Source organism: Pseudonaja textilis, chromosome 5 (genome assembly GCF_049901715.1).
Source record: "Pseudonaja textilis isolate UNSWEBS1 chromosome 5, rPseTex1.2, whole genome shotgun sequence".
NCBI classification, from domain to species: domain Eukaryota; kingdom Metazoa; phylum Chordata; class Lepidosauria; order Squamata; family Elapidae; genus Pseudonaja; species Pseudonaja textilis.
The window spans coordinates 7,333,940-7,358,091 of NC_141994.1; the positions used below are offsets into that span (position 1 = coordinate 7,333,940).

Genomic DNA, 24,152 nt, shown 5'->3' on the forward strand with positions numbered 1-24,152 from the left:
GCACACACATAGCATTACACCTGAGATGACTATATTCTGAAGAGGGGAAAAAGTACTCTGTGTATTACCTGTTTTCCCTCAGTTTCTGGATATATTTATACTTATCAGTCAGTGAACCATTGGATGTAATCACTGCCTAGAAAAGTATAAGAAAGACGTCATTACTCTTTTGACATTTGACCTTGGCATGCCAGATTTCCTTTTTAAAGTGTGTGGAAGAAAGACAATTGATTGTAAGACTTACATCTCTAACTACAGGTGAATAATTCTGGCTTTCCAGGGGCTCTGTAGCATCAGAGAGGAGCTGTGGAGAGAAAGGTTTTCCGTTAGAATACTTGCTTTTATACAGACACACATCCTCAGATATGTAATTATGTTGGACAGATAAGAGAACCTTGGAAAAAATTATTAAAACTGTCAAGACAGAAACTCAAATGAAAAGGCTGGCTGCATAGTAGCCACATTATTTTGAAAATGAGAAATTTTCAGGAACGTTAATTGGCAATTAAAACTTTTCTAGGATTAAACTTCTCCACATTTTCACTTAATATTAACACGACTGAGGTGAGAAGGATACAAGCACAATATATTTTTATACCACAGTCTATAATACACACACACACACACACACACACACACACACACAATTTTCTAAAGAGGAAATCAAGAATCAGTTCCAACTTTTTATCCACAGGTTGCCTGATCTGCAACACATATAAAAGCAGGAAGGCAGGAAGAAAAGAACAAAATACAAACAAAAAGCCAAATCTATAAGACATGTACATTCCCTAATTGCAAGTTTTATCTAGAAGGCAAGAGACGCAAGAACTATGATTCTTAGAAAGTAATATAAAAGATTATTCTTTTTGTTCTTGAGTAAGATTGGAAAGGAACTACATTTAACACATATAATGTTTCATATCACAACACAAAAGAACAATTCAGGAAACTATAAGAAACCAGCTTAACAACTGGATTTTACAGAAGCATTGTTTAAAATAGGGATAGGCAAACAGATATCACACCAATGACTGTGAATGTTGTAGTCCTAATATATTTGAGTAATTCCTTATAGCAAAGGAATAACTTGCACTGGAAGCATCATAAAATACTTCTGATGTGCTATGAAAACACTTGAAATCTATTTCTAGCCAACAGAATAGCATAGCCTTATATGAGATTATCCCAAATTCAGTCACTGGCGTCTCCATTTTAAAATGTATTCAGAATCCAAATTGATTAAAATTTGATATTTAACATATATTTATTTTTAGTAGCTATTTTGAACCATCCTATCCTCAAAACAGTCAATAATGCTGCTGTATATTTAGTTCGTTGTTTTCATGTCACACAATTAGTGATTAAAGCTATAGAATTGCAGTCTAGTATCTAGAAAACCACTGCAACAGACATGTCCCTGCCAGATAACCTTTGTCAGACACAAATCTTTCCTAACCTTTATTTATACGTTAGAAAATTGTTTTATTGGGTGAATCAATAAAGATAAAAATAAAATCAGGTTAACCATAGTTCCCTGAGGCATCCATAGGATTGGAGGCTTTTGTCAAATGTCAAAAGCATTGCTGCACCTTTGTGATGTAGGCGTGGCACACTATTCAAAAGAGGCAATAAAAAAGCTAAGAAGGAGACGAAAAGGCCACATTCTACTACAGCAACCAAAACTCAGATAAGCAGGAATTAATAGCAGACAAAATCTAGCAAAAAAAAACAACACCCCAATATCCTAATCAAAAACTACCAAGGAAAAAATCACATTCCTATCAACACTGGTAGGGTAAGCTACTACATATATAAATAGGGAGCAAACAGTATACTCACTACCTTTGATGATGTTACCTATTCAGGTAATAAAAAGCAAACAACCAAGTTCAGAGATCACCAAGTACTCTAAAATAGAGTTATTCCTTTACCCAACTCTACCCAAAATACGTTTTCAGTGCAAATTAAAGCTGTATTAAATTTTGTAACCACTGTATTGGAGGTTTTCACTGGTTTTACCATAACTATTTAAAGCCTATTTGTTTTTTTTCAATCCAATAATGTCCATTTTCCACTTTAAATATCACAAATGTAATGATATCATGATATACCACATAGCCAATCAGACTGGGCTATAGTACAATATTATCCATTGCCTTTTTTTTTTAAATGTTCCACTAACCACCTTTTGAAGACCTGCCCAAATTAGCATAGATGAAACATCTCCAGAAAAGAACTATCATAATTTAGGTAGGAAGACAACTTTAATGAAATGGATCCTAGATGATATACTATATGTATGCAACATTCATCTCCTACATTTTTATCCCCATACGAAGAATTTCTCTCAAACAATGTTGAGCAGAGGAAGGAAGAAAAGCTGTCCAACAATATTTGAAAATATTAAACCATCTGAAAAGATTAAACTTTAGCAAGATGAAAAAAAAAAGAGTATCTAGAAATCATTTCATGAAAGCCTGATACATTTTACAGCAGATTTCTTTTAGTTAGAATAGATCAAAGGGTGCATCCTCTACTTACCATTTCTTCAATATAGGGGAACAGCATGTCTCCAAAACATTCTGTTGACTCTATTGGAAGCTGAGCTGGTAGGTTATCAATAGAACACATCAAAATTCCAAGTCCCTCTACACTGGAAGATATAGACATTTCATTCCATGTAATGAACGGTCAAAAAGATGCCACGAATGGAATTGGGGAAGAGTTGAACTGTCCCTTAAGGTGGAGGAGGCCACCTATCAGGTAGGGTCTAGGGCAGGGGTATCAAACTTGATTTCATTGAGGGCCATATCAGGGTTGTGTTTGACCTTGGAGGGGCATGGCCAGCCCAATATCACTCGTGTCGGGGGGTGCCTGTGGTGGCGCGAGCACTTTGCCGAAGAAAACAAGCTCCCAAGATCTCCTTTTTGGCTGTGATGGCCCCCTGCAAACCCCTGCCAGCAAAAACGGAGCTTGGGAGGGTCACCTGTGGCCCTCCACCATGGGTCAGCCCTTCACTGTTTCCAGGGTGGCTCCATGGGCCAGATCTAAGCACCCTGCGGACCGGATCCAGCCTGTGGGCCTTGAGTTTGACACCCCTGGTTTAGGGAATGCTGGGGAACGTAACCTACTTCCCAAATCTGGCTTGGATCTTCAAGTAAATAGTACACAGAATAAGATTTTCACTTCTCTTCCAAAAAGTCTGATTAATTTTTGCACACTGTTTAAGAGAACCCTTGCCCTGCCAGAAGGGTTTGAGAAAGGGCTCATTTACAAATAACTGCCAAGAAGTGGGTAGTTAAGAAGGAAACTTTTATTTCCAGAAATTCCTTAAATTAAATTATCTTGGCATCCCTTATGGTTGATAACATTCATCCTAGTTAAGTAAAGGATTGCAAAACCATATTAAAAAACAAAAAAAAGCCCTGAATTCTCAATTCAAAAGCTACCCAATACAAATGTAAAAATAAAATCTCTTACCTGTCATGATTAATGTGCTGGTCAGCATCATACATACAGAATGGACTGTCAATTGTTGTACATTCTGTCATAAATTCTATAGATCCTTCAGTGTCTGCTGAGATGTCGCATATTGCAACAAGTCTAGAATTGATTAAAACAAAATAATAATCCATTGACAAAAATATCCCTCAGAATAAGGAATGAAATGTCATTATGGATAGATTTAAGTGGAAAAAATGCTATCTTCATAAATTATGAGAATTGTATTTCTGAATATCCAGCTTCTAACCATGTTCTAATTGGACAATGACCCAAATTAGGAATAGTTCTGGAGCTTCCTTTGTCTCTCTGTGTGTTCAACATTATATTATTATTATTATTATATTATATTATTATATATTATATATATTATTATTACATTATTATTATCCCTTATATAGTGAGATTGATTTAACTACATTCATCTCAGCAAGATTGTCATTAATTATAAAAAACAATAAAACTGGAAACTTGAGAAGCATTACCATTCCAAGGTACAATTTAATTAAAAAGGAATGAAAGCAGTGAGGAAGAATGCTAACACAATACTCGTCACCAGGTAAGATTTAGACGTAAGTATAGCAGAATGAATATTTTTTCCTATTTATTTTGGTATTTTTAAAGATATGTTTAAAATCAAGACTGTTGAATGTGACATGCCTAAAATTAATGAAATCATAATGTAATAACCATGCATAGTAGGTCATAAAAGGCAGAGATAGATAATTGTTGTCATCCAAATATTCTGGATTCATTTTTACCAGTATCAATCACCATGGCTAGTGGCAAAAGACTGTACAGTATAAATCCACACTATTTGAAGTCACCAGGTTACCTACACAAGATAGAGAAGTGCAGCTGAATTCATATGCATACGTGAACTCAGTAGAAAAAAAAATCATCATTATTAGCAATAACAGAAAAGTTACTGCATTGGTAAGAATAGACTAGAAGGATAACCAATTTAGTCAACTGTGTCTTTGGTACAGACTTATTCATTAGAAATGCAGTTCCAGGATCTTTCCCAGAAAACGCTGATAATTGGAATTAAATGCGTCCCTTTTTAGAGTTGATGCGGCCTATATTCAGACTCAAATTATTGGTCTATAAACCTTGACATAATTTGAAAACATGCTATTTATAAGGATTTTAACCAGGAGTGGGATTCTACCGGTTCTATAGAACCGGTTGTTATGATTCTGCGCGGTTCGGAGAACTGGCAAATCATGGGCCTGCCCCTCTCTGCCCGGCCCGCCCCTCCCAGTCAGTCCTTATCATGCATGTACATTTGCGCACATGCCCGACATCGCTTACCGCGTTCTCCCCCACCCAGTCACTCCTTAAGGTATTTCTTTCTTTTTTCCCCTCCCGATGATCAGCTCTGCCGGAATCCCACTCACTGTCTTACTGCTTCGCCCAGGAGGCAAAAAGAGGTGGCGGGAGGTGTTGCACGCCCCCGCCCCATGCTCCATTTGTTGTCTTCCTGGGCCCCAGGGAAGCTTCCTGGGAACAAAAACGACCCCCCAGGAGGCTTCCCTGAGGCCCAGGAGGCAAAAAATGGGTGCTGCTGCTGCTGCTGCAAAAACGCCATGCCCACCCAGTCACATGGCCATGCCCACCTAGCAACGCCCACCTAGCAACGCCCACAGAACCGGTAGTTAAAAAAATGGAATCCCACCCTTGATTTTAATACTGTATGTTCAGATTGGCAAGGAATCCCTCAATGCTATATACGTTTCAACAGGCAAAGGAATTTTCATCCAAATGATATGCAATTTTTCAAACCATCTCGCTTGCCCTAGCAAGTTTTAGATGATATTTGCCCTCTGTTTGTTGCCTTTTAATATTCTTCCTATCAATTGGGGAAAGCTACTTTATTACTCTGTAGTCTGATTATCTAATAATTAGACAGGAGAGAGATATTTAACTAGCAACGAGATAAATTACTTGTCACCTATTACTCTAACTGCCAGCCTAACCTGTATGACTAATAATAGGAATGATGAAGATAGTAGCTGAAGAAGATCATTTTGGCATCTGGCTATTTTGCATATATTAGGGCCAATTCTCCAATCATCATCTGTCTTGCAAACCTACAGCACCAGCTCTCATCATGTTCCAGAATGTCAGCATCTTCTGGAGTAAATGTTAAAGCGGCATAGGGAATCACAAAAGCAAACGGGAGATTAAAGAGCATTCCTTCTCCAATGTTTTTCCAGCTTTTTTTTTTTCTTTCCAGTGCCGGTCAAGCTCCACAGGCTCTAAGTCTGGTTCATCCATTCCACTGTGAGCTGGTTGTTTTCAGATCACGTCATGGTGAAAACATCTTACTTGTGTGGCAATTCAGGGCAGCCCTCTGTAGCAGCGGGAGACGGCTGGAGTGGTGTCAAAAGCTTCTGGGCATCCTGTCTGCTTAGCAAGCGTGGGGTGTTCTGCTCCCAGTAGATTCCATTTATCACGCAGGTAGCATAGGGCGCAATCTGTAAATGAAACTGTATTTTACTTATTCCCTGTGATATCCGTTGCACGCGTTAAATTAACTACCTTGCATGGCTGTTTCCATCAACTCACACTTATTTTGACATCCAAAGATTTGGGTGCAAAACAGGATGCCCTGATAACAGGTGATCAATTTGGGGCTTTTCAGAAGTAGGTTCAGGTAATCAAGAGTTGAAGGACCCAAAAGAAAAAAAGGGGGGGGGCTGGAGGTCTTTGTTCAGGTAGGATACCTTGCCAAGAATTGCCAGCGCTAGCATGAATTTCAGACAAGTGTTTGATGACTAGAAGGCAGGAGTTTCACAATCTATGGTGAATATCAAAGAACAAGGAGCTCCTAACCTGGGAAAGATCAGAGGTCCTACTTACATCATTGTTAAACCGTGATGTATAGAGTTCTGGATGCTTGTCATATTCTACTGGATCATATACCCCATCAGTTTTCCTTACAAGATGCTGATGTCGACTTAGCACTGTTCCATATACTTTTCTAAGGTCTGTGATGAAACAGGCAGTAAATCAGACAGAAGACACTGGATACCGCAAATTTCTAATGCACGTATGATTTGATTTAGTAGTACCTCCACTTCTAGAGACCTCCTTCAACTCATGGGGTTCCACAAACTCACAAGGGAGAGCGTTGAACATTTCCTGGGCACCCTGCAGATAAAAATATAAGATTTTAGAAATAACGTAAGGCAGTGGGAAATAATATTTATACTAGAGATCTCTGCATACTATATACTTGATAGCAGGAGTCCCCAAACTTGGCAACTTTAAGACTTGTGGACTTCAATTCCTAGAATTCTCCAGCCAGCATATATTGGCTAGAGAATTCTGTGAGTTGAAGTCCACAAGTCTTAAAAGTTGTCAAGTTTGGAGACCTCTGCTTTATATAGAGTCAATATGCTGAGCCAATAATGGTATGACGCTCCAATTGGCCAAGGAAAATGCCATTCAAGTCCTACCTGACCTTAGATCGCCAGTTTCTCCTTCTCGATCCTTGCTCTCATTTCTTGTTCCCTGTAGACCCTACTACTGAATCCAAAGCTCATCTAAGGTAGGTATTACAGAGAGTTACACTGGACCATAAGAGCATGTTTCCCGCTGCTATTTCAAACTCTGACTTTAAGGGGCAAAATATCTGCTTTCAGCCTAGGAACCCTGTGAGGAGATCTGAGAAAGTCTAAAATCCTGTAGATTCTACCAAGAAGTATACCTGATTCCAATGTGAGATATAGTTTTAATATGACTAAACTTTTGTAGCCATTTTCATCTACCTAGCTTTGGGGGGGGGGGAGAGGTAGCTAAGGAGAAAAAGGTGTGTTGTGGAAGCTTTATAATGAGATGGGTGGCATATAAATTTAATACAAAGTAAAATACAGCTATTTTGCCCTTACTTTCTTTCCACAAAACATTAAAAAACCTTACTTACTAATATCAACTTTTTAAACTAAATTTCCTATTAAGATTCCTAATGTACCTTTCTGACTATTGTACGAGTATTCATACTTTTTGGCCCATAAAGCTGTGAGTGTGTTAGTTTTTTAAAATGTCTACCGTGTTTCTCATATAATAAGGCTGGGTCTTATTTTTTTTTTTGAGCCCCGAAAAAATGGCTAGGCTGTCTTTTCGGGGGTGACTTAATTCCCCCCCCCTTGCATCTTTGAGCGGGCGGGCGGCGATGGCTTGGATGTTGACCTTGGCGTTGGTGGGGCACTTCGTATCGGGGTCAACGCAGGCAGCACCATATCCAGGTGTGCAACAAAAGTACTTCCTCACAGCAAGCCCCCCCACCATTCCCCCCCATTTCGCATGTTTTAACATAGGCCTTAATTTTGGGGGGGAGGGGCTTAATTTCATTTCATGCCTATAAAACATGCTGGGACTTCCTATTGGGGGAGGCCGTATGGTTGGAGGAACAGGGTAGTATGTTTGAAAGAGAGAGGGAGGGAGGGAGGGAGGGAGGGAAGAGAGAGAGACAATTTGCACTTAAGTCTTCGGTAAAACTCCTCCAGTTCTCATGAACTGTGGTTCCATAGAAAACACAGTGAAAACCACTAGCATCTTTAACTATCAGGACAACTTACAACAATAAGAGAAATTCAGTGACATTTGGTCCTGGGGCCAAGAGAAAAAAGCATCGGGAATGACATCAGGGCAATGCCTTGTTCTACCTGCCACCTGGGGCAATCACGTTACTGCACTGAGTAAATAAATAAAGTAGATAGGCATTATGTACTTCTAAAAGCTATTTATTACCCTGATGAAGATAATAGCTTATAGTTTCAGTGAGGAAAGGTATTAACGCGGCACATTTCAAATGTGTCATACCTTAGAGACGTTGCCAGTTCCTGTAAACACAAATGTGAGCGGCCCAATAGATTTCGGCATCAGTCCTAAGGAAATTTCATAGCCAGCATCCCGAACTGCTTGAACGGCCTGGCTGCTATTTCTATAATTATGGGCCATACCGATATGCTGAAACCAAAGACAAAACACTGTTGTCGGCAACACTTTCAGAAAGGTTAAAAAATGCCTGTAATCCAACATTTGGCTGGCAGCTTGGTCTTACCATGAACGGAGTATGATGTCCCAAAGCAAGAAAACGTAATCCCATTCCATGTAAAATATTGATCATGCCTGGATGAGAATCGCAATTTATACAGTTATTAATCAAATGATGCAATCACGTTGCCAAAACAAACAAACAAATCAATTGAAACACGATTGAAATAGCTTATATATCAAAAAATATATCCTCCTCCTTTCCAAAAAGGGTCAGCTCTGAAGCTTAGAAGTACAAATCCCTTCCTACCTTTATCAAATAAATTACTAGGAACAAGGGAACTCTAACCTACAGCGTTTGAAAGATTCCCAACTGGAGAAAGTTGCTATCTGTTCTTATCTAAAACTGAGTCAGACCAGATCCTACATACAAATGCAATCTCCTATCCAAATAAATAGTGGATAAGATAATCTATGACTTATCCTACTGTTTAGATAATGTGGGCCATCCACCCCTGAGTGAGGCATTCTAGTTTTTGTTTTAATGGGAAGAGGCAGGATGAGTATCTACCAGGAAGATTACAAATGAAACTCCCAAATGAAACTGAGCTATGCAAATAGCCTGACTTGGGATAAGGTAGAGGTCCATATATTGCCCAAACTTAACACATCCTAAATCAAGGGTGTTAAATTCAAGACCTGGGGGATGCATAGATCTGGCCCATGAGGCTGGCCTGGGAACAGCAAAGGACCAGCCTGAGAGCCTCTACTAGTGAAAACGGAGATCAGGAGGGCCGCCCCTCCCCCCCGCCCCATGCTCCATTTTCGCTGGCAGAGGGTTGCAGGAGGCCATCCAGGCTGAAAATGGGGCACAGAGGGCCACGCATGCTGCCCTCAAGGCTCCATTTTTGCTGGCAGAGGGCTAACAAAACAAACTAAAAACAAAACAAAAGGAGAAATGTTTTCCATTTTGCATTTGAGCATGCAAGAAGGGACAGGAAAGGAGAAAGGGAAAGAGGAAAGACAAAGAGAAAGTAGGAAAGAGATGGGGAGAGAGCAAGGAAGGAAAAATAAGGAAAGAGGGGAAGGAAGAAGAAAGGAGAAGGAAGAGGGAAGGAAAAAGAAGAGAAGAGAAGAGAAGAGAAGAGAAGAGAAGAGAAGAGAAGAGAAGGAAGGAAGGAAGGAAGGAAGGAAGGAAGGAAGGAAGGAAGGAAGGAAGGAAGGAAGGAGATTATAATGAGAGTGAGGGAGGGTCTCAGGGAAGTCCTGCCTTAGCACTTGGCCACCACAGGTGCCCCCAACACGAGTCCCATGTCATGCCCACCATGGCCACGCCCATCCCCGGCAATGCTCCCGGCAATGTCCCCCTAATCCTAACCCTAACCCTCAATGAAATCAAGTTTGACACACCCCTGTTCTAAATGAATGAAATAAAATGAACAAAACAGAAGTATCGCTTTATCTACACTATCATTTCATAGTTAGCACAAATATTCTTCTTGAAAAATAAGTGCACAATATTAATATTCAATCCAGATACCTGCAACTCCAGCCCACTTTCCAAAGGCTACAACTCGCGCTCCTCTGTGATCCACCATTTTCTCATAATCTATCAATCGAATATTCTAAAAACATAAAAGCAGAGAGCATGTGTCAAGTCATAGAAGCCAGGCAGGCAGCACATTGCTTCTCACATTAGTCTCCGTGATCCAGATACAGGTACGTTTAACAGAAGTGAATATGGTTTCAGTTTCTATATCAGGTTTGGGCGCCTCACAAATCTTATGCATATATCGCTGGAGCAAATGGGATTGAAGCAAGTATCAAAGATTAAGCCAGCCTTAATATCTTTCATTTCAGAAATAGCAGCATAAGAGAAATGTGCCTTTGTTTTACTCACGAGTTCAAAATATTATGTAGTCTTTAAAAAAAAAAAATCATTATTATGATTAAAATCAGCTTTGTCCCCAGAGGGTATTTCTTAGTATTAGTGACTATTTTATTTCAATACAATCTTGATTTTTTTTTTAATTTGCATTTGACTTTTCCTTCCCTTACTCCACTTGAATTTCTCGAAATTACCCAAAATACAATTTCAGTCTCTCCAATCTAACTTAAAAAATAATAATTTACTGTGTGAATGAAGAAAAGTTCATGAATATATATGGACGGGAACAGAAGGTAAAGCCAATTAAAGATAAACATCTTTTAAGCGTAGTAAGAAATTAAATCAAGCGTTTGATGCCTGTGTAATGAAATGTAAGCCACGCTGATGGGAATGTTGTCTGCTTAGATTAATATAGTCTAAAAAAGCTAACCGTAGATTGGAAGTGTGTGTGTTTTTCTCTTCCCTTTTGCCTTTAAAACTCCTAACACACATTATAGGTAATTGTCATAGTACAGAAAGCTAATTGCACGCTTGACAAGTATTCTCACACGGCTTCTTTTGCATTTCATGATGCTATTTTCATACAATAGTTCTCTGTAAGTGCAGTATTACCTTGTTTAGGATCTCATCCAGCAAGGACATATTTGCCTCTTGAGCTTTGATAGTATGAGAGAAAAATGCATAGTTCTTGTTGGGAATTAGCTTATCTTCTGGGGGCCTCTTCACACCCACAATAAGGCAAGCCTGTGAAATATCTTCTTGTATAATGCCTCCCGCTTTAATATAGTCCTGCCAAGGGATCATTAAAAGGTTACTGACATAGCCGAGGTGAACAAAAGCAGAAAACGTCGATAGGTGTTTTCTAAAGCCAATTCTGAACGAGTATAATTTATATCTATGCTGGTCAAGAGAAATGGGCAGCTCTTCAGATGTGATTTTGAAGAGCTATTTTAGAAGACAGCAAAGGCTCAATATAGGGTATCCCTGGCTTACAACCACAATTGGAACTAGAATTTCTGATGCTAAAGAAATTTTTGTGACTTGAATGGTTGTTAAGCAACTCACTATGGTTAAGTGAACCATGCAGCAGTCATTAAGCATGGGCACCGGTGTCATTTTTTTTTCCAGTGCCAGTGTAACTCCGAACGGCCACTAAACAAGTGTCTGTACATCAAGGACCACCAATACAGAGCCTGCCACTCATTAAGTCACATCTGTTTCCAGGATCACATAGCTACAGCAGAAGCTTCCCCATGGAGTGGTTCTACTGTTCTGTAGAGGGGGAAAAACACGCTTTTGATTTTCAGTTAGACCAGAGGCGGAGCAGCAGTTGGACCAGCATTGTAGCTCTGGGCCAGGTGGGGGGGGGGGAGACAGGATGGACGCCTTCTGCAGCACCCTGCCAACCAAAACAGGGTATGGGAGAGTCGCGGGAGGGTCCCCTGCATCCCATTTTGGCCAGCAGAGTGCTGCAAGAGGCCATCCAGGCAGAAAACAGGGCATGGGGGAACCATGCGTGGCAAACCGCTGCAAACCGTTTTGACTGCCAGAGGCATCGCGGGTCAGTCCTTTGTTATTTCCAGGGAGGGGCCTTGAGTTTGACACCCCTGAGTTAGACCATATTCATCAGCCCAGAGCTGCAATATAATTACTTGCACTTTAAAAGAAAGCCAGATGTCACCTCGTAAAATATTTCCATTGTCTTTTTAGAGTTGCCCACATAAAGGGAGCGGGGAGCAGTGCAGCCGCTTGCAAACCAAAACTGCATTCCATCAATGTTTTCAAAGATAGTAACTAGGTGACTGAAGTTTCTGCCACGCAAAATTCTAAGTGGAGAGCATGATTGATGACTCTTGGCTATGGATGTGTCCCATTGGAGGATATGAATTATGATATACCCAGAGGGTGGGGGAAAAACAGGGTCAAGGGTGACAATGAATTATGTATCTCAAAATCGGCTACACCCAGGTAGTGCCTAGGCAAGTATTGGGAGACAGTTTAACTCCCAATAAACCCTTTATAAGTTTTGGAAGTTTGGCTCAAGACTCATGATTTAAATGGGGGTAACTGCCGGAATCCTGACACCAGAAGCTTCTGAACAAGGTTCTTCAATGTAAAATCCATCCTTCTTCCCCTCTGCTGCTCTTGCCTATCTCTACTTCTTCTTATCATTCTATTGTTACATCCCTTCTTCTGAGCCTTGCCTTTTGATCAAAAGTTTATTAACATCTCAGGCATCCTTTTCCCAAAGCCTCTGCCTCTTCCCTCTTTCTTTTCTGAAAGCCTCCAGCTGCTGTACTCCCGAGTAACGGCATTTCAGCCCATCCATGGCAGGATTTCATTAGCTTTCCACAAATCTATCTCTATAGTATGGACAGCTTCGGTGGTTTAATTCATTTGCCTGTGCCTTTCCTGCATCCCTTCTGTTCAAAAGAGTAAAACAAAATATCGCACACAAACGCCACCACACATACCTTTTCATGGATGGCCCTGCGATTGGATGGTTGCACCAGGACTTTGTACCCCAGGTTGGTCAACATCTTGACATGGCGTGGTGCTAGAGGGGCTCTTCTTTCCCAGGCATTGACATCCTCTCTCCTGATGGCCAGGACAGACTTATGATAATGCTGCCATCTTGAAAGGTGCCTCTCAAACCGGTCCCCCGTGTGTTTGAACGCTTGCAGCATGATTAAAAACCTTGCTACGGCAAAGATGCAGCAACAAACAAATGCAGCATTTTAAAAAAATAAATAAATTTTTTTTTTGAAGCAACATTTTAATGGAACAAGAGAGAAAAGAAATCCTGACCCCTTAGAAATCTGCTGTAAAATTTAGGCAGCTAATAAGCTGTAACTGCACATTGCCGTTATTATTACCGTTACTGCTATTACTATTACCAATAGTCAAGCAACTTCGAGACCTGTTTCTCTTGTTCAAATGGCTCTTCTTGACTAAGCAAGATCGTAACAGAACTTTGCAGGTAAACATATCGAAAAAGGGAGAAGTGTGATAAACACACACGTGCAATTCAAAACAAACAAACAAAGGTGCTCCAAGAATTCAAAAAACAAATCCAAACCAATCAATCTAACCTTCCCCTAGAATTCACATTGTTCATGATTCGGAATAAAAGTTCCTACCAAGCACATTGATCAAAATTAAAATAATCCACAATCCACAATTCCAATTCTATTTATTTTTTAAATTCATTGATTAAATTTATATGCTCTACACACACACACACAGAGAGAGAGAGAGAGAGAGAGAGAGAGAGACCGCTGTTAACAGTGACTCTGGGCAGCTTACATCATAAGATAATACAAAAAATTAAAAAATAAGAAAAATGTAACAGACTAAAAAGCCACAGGATAGGCAAACACAGGGATGGGGATCTTTTCTTTAACCCATCAGCCACTCCCAGCCTTAAGCGATCCTATCGGGGCTCCAAATCAGCCTGCACAGCCAGATTTTAATTCTCTTCCATAAGGACCACAGACCATGCTGGGGGGGGCAGGGGGCGGCGGCTGTGCTTTCAAATCTTGTTTTTTTTAAAAAAAAAAAAAATCTTGGTGACCACCTGTGTATTTGCAGTTTTCTTGGCAAGGTTTTTCAGACATGGTTTGCAATGTTCCAATATTTAAGGGGCTGACACAGAGAGGAAGGGGGTCAAGCTATTTTTCAGAGCACCTGTAAGGCCGGACAAGGAATAATGGATGGAAACTGAACAAGGAGAGATTTAACCTGGAAATAAGGAGAATCTTTGTGACAGTGAGAACCATCAACCAATGGAACAGCTTTCCCTTGGAAGTTGTGAGAGTGCCATCACTTGAGACTTTCAAGAAGAGATTGGATTCCCATCTGTCAGAAATGGTGTAAGGTCTCCTGCTTTTGGGGGGCGGGCGGGCTGGACTAGATGACCTACAAGGTCCCTTCCAACTCTGTTAATCTGTAATCTACTTCACAGGGCTGGGAATGAGTGACTGACCCAAGGTTGCGCAGCTGGTTTTTGTGCCAAAGGAGGGACCAGAAAGTCTCCCCCAATGTCTAGTCTGGTGCTCTGACTGCTACACCAAACTATGCAAATGGGCACAAGCACCAAACAATGCAACTTTAAATTTATCTTAAATGTTTATATTATGATTAAGAAATAATATTACACTCAATGAAATAACGTTCTGACATATATCTATCTGACCTCATCTAACACTTTTTTAAAAGGCTTAACTGAAACAAATAGTTTACTGGAGAGAGATATAAATTGGAACCCAGTGAAACTCCTCGGGGAAAATATTCCAAATTCCATCGACGAAAAGCCTTCTCCGCACCTGACATTTGCATTGTGTTTTGACATCAAAAGTGGCTGGAGAAGATCAATATCTACGTTCACAAGTAGGTTCACAAGAGAAAAAAGCGGCATTTCTCATATCAGGTTTGCTCTGGCTATCTGAGGTCACTTTGGGCTTTAAAGCAATAATCGGAACGAGTTCAGTCATACTCAGGAACACTTGGGACAGGATAAGATAGTTCTGAACCAGTATGATAAAATCAAGTGCCAGTAGTACTACTGGGTTTCAGGAATTTATTTATTTATTTATCACATTTGGGTTGTCCCCTTCTTCCTCTTTCCCGGAGAAACTCTCAAATTGCGCACTGATTTATGCCAGTGTGGAGTGGAGATAATGATTTTAGATGTTATTTGGACTACACCTTCCAAACATTTTTATAGCATGGCTGGGCGATATTCTCACCCAAGCACAGGGATACATTTTTGAAACACCTGAAACTTTGTGAATCAGAAAGGTAGCAAAGGATTGTCCTCTGCTACTCCGGGGGGAAGATAAGAAATCATCTATAGAACCACAGAATTCTGTTCACGATTAGACATCCAACGGAACAAAAGAGAAAGCAGCTTTCCTTCCTGTTGTTGGGAGTTCTCAACCCCTCAAAGTTTTCCACCACAGTAACCACCATTTCAAACAGTCACTATACCTCCAAAGTTAGAGTGCTCTTGCAATTCAATTATTTACATGGTCACTGCAATTTTAGAATTTATACATGTACTAGCATGCAAGCATAGAAGGAACAAGAAATCTTAGCCTTAAAAAAAGTTCCACAAATAATTTTGCGATTGTTTGCACTGTAGCAATTTAAACACTGTAGCGAAGATATTCATACTGTTCTGCAAACAGCAACGTTGTTTCACAGTTCAGTTGCCACTTCTAAAATCAATATAAAGTTATAGAAGACCTTGACTATTACAGTTACCAAAATGAGTAACATGGGATAAGAAGGCACATATTCTTTTGTTAACTTGACTTAAACATAGGAAAGTGAATACGTGAACAGTTTTCATGCTTGGAAAAAAATGCAAACCGGGATTCTATAAGGAGAGCAGTGAGTTGATCAAATTTAATAATATTTGTGTTAATTATATTAAAAGCAAAAGGAGATTATAATGAACTCCAATAGGATCAATCCCAATTATCAAACAGAAAACAAATTAAATGGAAACTAGGGTGTCATTCACATTTTTTTTTAAAAAAATCTAAACTTCAAATACACATTAATAGGATCTAAGCAGATCAGAAGACCTATTTTTGACTCACAGATAGGTAGCTTAAGAAAAATAACTGTCTAGAATAACCTCATGGCCAGATAGGTGGCAAATAAATTTAACAAATAAATAAAATTAAAAAATATCAACCCAGGGTATGGCTGCTGAAATGGAATCATTCAGAAGGGAACCAAGAATTAAAAAAGACAACAACTGAATTTCCTTATATGATTTTATGACTTCAAACTTGAAGCACTGCTTATCGTTGTGATCACCACAACTGAAAAAAGGATATTCCAGAGCAAGGGTCGCCAACCTTTTGGACCTCAGGGACTCATAATTTTAAATCCCAGGGACCACTAATTGGTTCTGTGGGTGTGGCCTAATTTGTGGGTGTGGTTTGGTGGTCGTGGGACTGGCTGGGCATGGCTTGTATGTAAATATTATAAATATTTATATAAATATAGGTGCAGCCTTGTGTTTCTGCGCAGCCTGGATTAATTGCTTTGTGGGGGATGCTCTGGGGGTGATATTTCTCTGCGGCCCACCAAAATTTTCTCACAGTCCACCAGTGGGCCACGGGCCAACGGTTGGTGACCGTTGTTCTAGAGTAGTGATTGTCAAAGTGTGGTGAGGGAGAACCATGGGCCTTTACAAAGAAAGTCTACAGTTTAGGGGACTTTTTAGCTTGCAGCAAAACCACAGAAGAAGAAACATGATAAGGATGTATAAATCATCATGGTATGAAAAATTTCTCCCAATGTTAGAACTCAGGATATCCAATAAGATTAAATACAGGAAATTAAGGATGGAATTATTCTGGCAAGTTCTTTAAGATTCTGCAAAATACATAAATACACTTATGAATGAATGAGTTTGTAAAAAGATATGTTGATGGTCACCAGTTAAGTTGGCCTTTCAAAGGCCCTAGGAAAATTTTATATAGGATCATCTACCAATGAGAATTCATCTTAATAAGCTATTTACTTATTTTTCTTATACTGCTACTCATGGAAGTGAACCAATATTAGAAATACTCTGAATTTTTATAACCAACACAATAAAATCAAAGTCTATAAATACAATTATAACTAGGCATCCAACACACCTATTTATTTTCTCTGAGATCATAGGGAGCATTTACTGAACAATAATTGCTAAGAAATGGCAATGGAAAATCACCGTCTCCTCTACATTTCCAAATTGTGCTATTGACCCGATCCTTACGGTATAGAAATAGAAAATCATTAACTGATACAGAAACAACCCCAGAAAAGTTGCAAAAGTAGCATTACATAACACAGCCAAACTTTTTAACAAAGCAAGAATAAGAAAACAGAACTAATCCAGAAGCCAATTAACATAATATTGTGTTGGATGGGAATAGGATGGGATGATAAACTCAAAACTTTGTGTTCTTCTAAATCATGAATGCTGTTTTCTATCCAATTTTCAAGGCAATTTCTTTGGCAGCATTTTGGCAGCCCCAACACTATTGAACATTCATCTTCCAAGAATTTCTTTAGTCGGACTGATCTGGGAGTCCTCGGCCTCTTAAATTTTGTATTTCGCTTTATGATTTTAGTGCAGAGGTCCCCAAACTTGGCAACTTTAAGACTTGTGGACTTCAACTCTGGCCACTTTAAGACTTGTGGACTTCAACTCTGGAAACTTTAAGACTTGTGGACTTCAACTCTGGAAACTTTAAGACTTGTGGACTTCAACTCTGGCCACTTTAAGACTTGTGGACTTCAACTCTGGCCACTTTATGTCTTGTGGACTTCAACTCTGGCAACTTTAAGACTTGTGGACTTCAACTCTGGCCACTTTACGGCTTGTGGACTTCAATTCTTCAGCTGGCTGGAGAATTCTGGGAGTTGGAAGTCCACAAGTCTTGAAGTTGATAAGTTTGGGGACCCCTGTTCTAGTGGCTAAAGAAACTTTTGAGCCCACCGCTTTCTCTCAATTCTCTTCCCTGCCTCTTGTTTCTAGCTCTGAACATCTCTGAGGGGTTTTCAACGCAGGAAGGGAAGAAAAACCCCGACAGTTTTTCTTTTGCTCCTCTCTGAAGGAAGCTTCTCCCAAGCTTCTTCTTGACATATATTTGGAACCATAATCCAGGAGGGCCGATCGGGAGTGGCGCCCAAAGCGATTTGGAAAAGGCAAAGCCAACTCTATCCCCAAAAGCTTCGGGAGAAATGGGAAAGAGAGGAGAGCTAAAGTGGGGGGGAAAGGGGGTACGAAGCTCCCCTTAAAGGCCAGGAACAGGAAAGGCCAGGAAGCTGACAGGAGCTGCAGGTTGAATGTAGACGGAGGAGGAGGAGGAGGAGGAGGCCTCGCTCCCACCTGGCGCTCCCGCTGCCCATGCGCTCCCCGCGGGGCCTACGGCAAAGGGGCTCAGGGCACGGAGGCCGGAGAGCGGGTTCCCCCAAAAGCAGCCGCCTCAGCAGCCTGAGGGCGCCGGGAGTCCGGGAGGCTCCTTAGGCCGGACTCACCCAAGGCATCCCGCCCCCCCGGGGTGACAAGGCGCTGCTTTCTCCCGTCCAGCCTTGCACGGAACGGCCTTTTTTTTTTTTTTTACCTCAGACGGCAGCGAGTAACGCCGGACCTGCCGCGCAATTCCTGACGGGGGCTCGACTCGCACCCGGGCGAGCAGGCGCCAGACCCTGCCAAGCGCCGCGACTGACGGAGCGGGGAGAGAGAGAGAGAGCGAAGGCGAAAGATGCCTCCCTCCCCGGCGGCCAATCCCCGGCTGCTTCATGGGTCCGGGCCTTCCCCTTCCGCCAGGCGCGGCTGCCCGGCGGAGCCCTCGCCTCCCCTTTTGCCCGGGCGCGCCTCGTCGGGGCGGGTGGCCTTGGGCATCCTTCGGGGACGGGGAGTCGCGCTGCTTCCCGCGGAGGAGTTGCAAGGCCAGAAGGGCGCACCTCCAGCTTTTCTGGGTTGTTGCGCGTGAAGGGGAAATCATTTGAGAAAGAAAAGGGAAAAAAAAGGAAAGGAAAGGAAGGAAGGAAGGAAGGAAGGAAGGAAGGAAGGAAGGGAAAGAAAAGACAGAAAGGAAGGAAGGAAAGGAAGGAAGAAAAAAGGAAGGAAGGAAGGAAGGAAGGAAGGAAGGAAGAAAGGAAGGAAAGAAAGAAAGAAGAAAGAAAGAAAGAAAGAAAAGAAGGGAAGAAAGGAAAGAAAGGAAGGGGAAAAAGAAAGAAAGAAAAGAAAAAAAGAACGAAAGCAAGGAAAGGAAGGAAGGAAAAGAAAGGAAGGAAGGAAGAAAAGAAAGAAAGAAAAGGAAGGAAAGAAAGAAAAATAAAGAAAAGAAGGAAGGAAAGAAAGAAAGAGAAAGAGGGTGCATGCTCACATCTGCATTTAGTTTCAAAAAGTGTTTGCTGATTTCTCCATCCCTGCAAACTACCGAGGGCAACAGCATCAGCCAACTCATCACCAGGACCGGATAGGATTTAGTTTGCCTGACTGTCCTTTAGAGGCCTTTGCCCTTAAAACCCAATTTTTTTTTTTAAATTGTAACAGCTGTGAATTATATGCATTCACAGCCCTTAATGAGTCCCAAACAGTTTATGAATAGTCCATCAGAAATCTGCCACAGTTTTTCAGGATGAGGCTGATAAGTACCCACCTTTATCTCCCTTGAAATGCTGCCAAAGACTAAATTGGCAATTAGCTGTGCAAGACCAAACTTCAGAGTTTAAACTGACCAGAACGAACAAAGTTGCTTCCTGCAAAGGCTCATGTCCTTTTGCTCCTCTTTTATGTCTTATGGGAGGGACCAATCCTCTTCAAGCTTACTCCTGAGTCACCCTTTTTGTCTTAACTGTTCTTGCCTTCTGGCAGCTGTGCAGAAGGGCACAATGGGAACAGCCTCCCCCTAATTCCTCTGCCTCACTGATGTCAAATTCTAGAGGCTCCGGAGTCAGCGCATAACTCTCAGAGGGCCCTGGCCCCATCTCTGTGCCAGATGCAGATCCCTCGTCTGTGGCCTCCCTAGACTCCAGAACTGGCCCGTGTTCCTCCCCACTGTCCGACTCTTCTGCCAGCTCCGTATGCCACCAGTGGACCACAACACTCAGCACAACCTACCTCACAGGGTTATTGTGGGGAAAATAGGAAGGTGTTTTGGACATGTTCACCGCCTCGAGTTCTTTGTAAAAATAAAGACAGAATACAAATTTTAAAAAATAAGATGCGAAGACTACATTTCAGAAGCTTGACTTTGCAACCTATTTTTGCTCTTACCTGTTTGGATTTGTTGTTTTAATGTGGTTTTTATGTTTTAATTTTGGACTTGAAAGCCAGTAAGAGTTTGTTATATGATGGGCAGCTATTTAAATATCTTAAACAAATAAACTGGGCCAGCTAATGAAAATGAAATAATATTGAGGCTATGATAAATATCTACCGCAAAACCTGAAGAAGATAATGGGAAGAAACTTTATCCACACTGTTTTAGTCTTTTGGGAGGCCATCAAAATGTGGCTCTGGAACAGAGTGATTGGGCCTATGAAGGATTGTTGGAGCACCTTAAGAAGATGCTTGCACTGGTGTTTAGTTTTAGTTGTGACTTTTATGGTTTATATTGTTTTATTTTCTATGAGCTGCTCAAAGTTGTACTCTTAAGATGGGCAGTCATGAATTTTCCGTGCAACGTCCATCTCTGTAGCCATCCTACCTTCCCTTCATCCTCCTCACCTCATTAAAATCCAAATCCTACATTGGTCAAACTCCTCCATTGACCTGAAGAAGTGACCTTCAGCTCACAAAAGCTTATAACTTGTAATAAGATGTATTAATTGAAGTGGCCTCCAGACTCCTGATTTTCAGTACTATAAACTAACATAGCTCTCTTCCTACAATAATTTAAGACATAATTAATTGAAGGGCCTGTGTTAAACTGCCTGTATGATTTGTAAAACACTATTCTGCCAAACAAAGATGTTTGTGAGAGTATGAAAGTGCAAGATCCAACTTTCATAGTTTCAAAAGAATCCTGGTAATAGAAAAAAAATATATCCATTTGTAAATCAGCTTTCTGTTTGTAAGACAGAATGATGTATAAAAATCATTCACTGAGAACATTTTAACCTTTCAGCACTTGAGAAAACATTATTATTCATGGAGCACTGGAACCATTTTTAGTGTTGTAGTTAAGGACGAATAAAATATATTTAATGCATTTCTATTCAATGTAAAAGAAATACTCCATATTACCGCTAGTATAGAAATATGATATACTGTTCTGTACTAAAAATTTAACAGAATTGTTAAGAGAATTCTACACAAAAAGTAACTTGTATCTGCTGTGACCAGTGATATCAGTGACAAGTTGATAACCCACCACTGTAAATTATTGCTATCTAAAATGTCAGATTTGCTGTAACTCTTAGCTATTTACACGTTTATCTTTAACAAAATAATTATGGGGCTTCCATTAAACGGATTAAAGCTCCATTAATCTTATTGTCAAGGAACTTATTTCTTGTCTCTTTCTAAACAACAGCATTAAGGATGGTGCTTACAAGACTGGAGTATTTTAAGGCCACATCAATCTCTGCTCCCTGTTTGAGATTCAAAAGGAGACACGGAAGTGTCCTAGAGATCATGAATACCTTAAGGCAGGGTTGTCAAAGTCAAGGCCTGAGGGCCCGACCTGGGCCACACGGGGTGTTTAGATCTGGCCCATCACAGCAAAGGACCGGCCTGCGGTGCTTCTGCCAGTGAAAACTCAGGTTGCGGGGGGGGGGGGCTGCGCATAGTTCTGTTTTCACTGGCAGAAGGCTAGCAAAACACACTAAAAACAAAACAAAAGGAGAAATGTTTCCCCTGTTGCATTGCAGCACGCAAGAAGGAACAGGAAAGGAGAAAGGGAAAGAGGAAAGACAAAAAGAAGGAAAAACGGGAAGAAAGCAAGGAAGGAAAAATAAGGAAAGAGGGGAAGGAAGAAGAAAGAGGGAAGAAAAAGAAGAAGGAAGGGAGGAATATTATAATGAGAGTGAGTGAGGGTCTCAGGGAAGACCTGCCTTAGCACTTGGCCAACACAGGTGCCCCCGACATGAGTGACGTCGAGTTGGCCACACCCACCATGGCCATGCCTCCCAGGTTACGCCCCCTTGGCCCTCTGAGGTCAAACACAACCCTGATGTGGCCCTCAATGAAATAGGGTTTGACACCCCTGCCTTAAGGAATCTCCAAAAAGCTATCCACAGGGAGTAATGATGGAGATTGCAATTTTGTGACTGAGGCATCATTATTTTGGGGGCTATGTTCAAACCATTCAAGACAAGCTTCAACCACCTATTCCCAACTGCTTTCTTTAATTCTTTTAGCGTCTGCATTCTGTAGATGCTCCTGGTCCCAAGCAACTGTGGCTTGCAGTCCTCCATCTTTTTTTCCAATTTCCATCACACCTGAATCAGTAAAACATGGCACAGTGGTAAGAATGGACTATTGCAGGCTAATTCTGCTGACTGCCAATTGCCAGCAGTTCAAACCTCATGAGGCTCAAGGTTGACTCAGCCTTCCATCCTTCCGAGGTTGGTAAAATGAGACCCAGATTGTTGGGGGCAATATATGCTGTCTCTGTAAATTGCTTAGAGAGGGCTGTAAAGCTCTGTGAAGCAGTATATAAGTCTGAGTGCTATTGCTATTATCTGTAGAGAAAAAAAGAGGGTTGCAAAAAGTCTTATTCATCCAAATCTTTTCTTTCGTTCTGATTTCCACCACTTGTTTCGTGTCAAATGTCTTCTTTTCAAGGACTTAGAAGAAGATAATTGATTATCATCTGAATTTTGTTGCTATGGAAGTATTCATTATGTTAAATAGGCAAGACATACAGGGAAGCCTTATTTCATTTCATATAATATGAGCTTTTTAATCTTGCCATTTCCATTAGATTACTGATGCGGTGCTATAATTTGCAGTAAACGTTCACCCACTGATCAGCTATGTTAAGGACTTGAAATAACTTCTGAGAAAGAGAATCTAATTCTCTCCAAGCAAAGTAATGTGACAAATAATTATAGCAACACAGAATAAGACTATTGCAGCTCCAAGAAAAAAAAATGCAGTTTTTGTAGCATATTAAAAAAAAGAGAGGACATAATTTGTTTTTAGCCCTAAAGTAACCCAGGGCTAAAAGCAACATATAATTTGCTAAGAAAACAAAATGACCTGAGAGACACAGTGGAACTGAGTCACTGAAGCATAGTAAGATTTCTCCTATTTATCTTTTTCTCAGTCTCCTAAGTGCAATAAACAGCTTGAAACAATATGCATGGGAAAAGGAGAGGCCACAGGTAGCTCCCTGCCCAGACCCTACATAAAAGGTAATCAACAATCTACTGCAGAAATGCATATAACCTAGAGGAGAACCGAGAGCCACACCTGTCCTTGAGGTGACATATTGGGGCAAACTCCAAAAGACGGAAGGAACCAGAAGAAAAATGGTTTTGGTATGGTACAATTTGATTATTTCCCAAATATTATGGATTAGTAGCAATTTGTGCTGGAGCTCTGGAGTTGAACTCAAGGATTTTAGAAAGCTACATGTCTCTTTAAAATCTCAGGTTATCAACAGCAATCTACTGGCTAGAATTAGATTGCTAGATTTCTTCCAGGAGATTAGGAAGAGGTTGGGTTTTTGTTTTTGTTTTTGCTTATAAATGTTTAAACAGTAACAAAAAATGGATTTTTGCCTTTTTTTGAAATGTCTAATCATTGTCATAACTCATGAATAAGGTTGCACTTATACATCCAACATGCTTTGGCAGTCTTCTCTTAGCTGATGCCCATGTGTCCATCATCCACAAACAGAACATCTAATTCTCTGCTGGCTGAGATCAATAGACACTGAAATATATTATCAGGGACCATTAACCATTCAAACAAGATGTAACCCTGTGAGAGCATTTGAACATGCATGTGGATTCCTCCGGCAGGCTGAGGGGAGAGGTGAAGTGTCAATCCTTTCTTTTCTTAATCTCTCAGACACAGTGCAAATTATGTCACCGGTATCCATTTACATCCTGTACATAGCAATTCATTAGTATACAAATGATACAAATTGACACAAAGGTGTAAATCGCTACAGAGTTTGTAAAATTAAGGTGAAAATTAATGAATTGTTGGATGCTTTCATATGCAGTTAACTTGTCTGTTACTTTAGTAGATGGATAGTTGATATTCTGCATGAGATCCATTCAG

General features: G+C 40.6%; 1 protein-coding gene across 4 annotated transcripts in view; it reads right to left on the bottom strand.

Moving 5' to 3' along the window:
• Positions 1 to 18,785, bottom strand: part of AASS (aminoadipate-semialdehyde synthase) — a 39,904-nt gene extending 21,119 nt beyond the window's left edge. For 2 of the 4 annotated variants that reach the window (XM_087934068.1, XM_087934066.1), the window contains exons 1-13: positions 18,529 to 18,729; positions 12,868 to 13,090; positions 11,006 to 11,182; positions 10,046 to 10,130; positions 8,573 to 8,640; positions 8,332 to 8,478; positions 6,579 to 6,657; positions 6,367 to 6,494; positions 5,833 to 5,981; positions 3,481 to 3,603; positions 2,542 to 2,653; positions 245 to 304; positions 69 to 136 (exon numbers count right to left, since the gene is read on the bottom strand). In XM_087934068.1, coding sequence (XP_087790194.1) covers positions 69 to 136; positions 245 to 304; positions 2,542 to 2,653; positions 3,481 to 3,603; positions 5,833 to 5,981; positions 6,367 to 6,494; positions 6,579 to 6,657; positions 8,332 to 8,478; positions 8,573 to 8,640; positions 10,046 to 10,130; positions 11,006 to 11,182; positions 12,868 to 13,080 — 1,409 coding nt within the window. In that variant the 5' untranslated portion in view covers positions 13,081 to 13,090; positions 18,529 to 18,729. Of the gene's footprint in view, positions 1 to 68; positions 137 to 244; positions 305 to 2,541; positions 2,654 to 3,480; positions 3,604 to 5,832; positions 5,982 to 6,366; positions 6,495 to 6,578; positions 6,658 to 8,331; positions 8,479 to 8,572; positions 8,641 to 10,045; positions 10,131 to 11,005; positions 11,183 to 12,867; positions 13,095 to 18,528 lie in introns of all 4 variants that reach the window. The other 2 variants (XM_087934067.1, XM_087934065.1) reach the window with 2 other exon arrangements.
• Between the last annotated feature and the right edge of the window lie 5,367 nt (positions 18,786 to 24,152).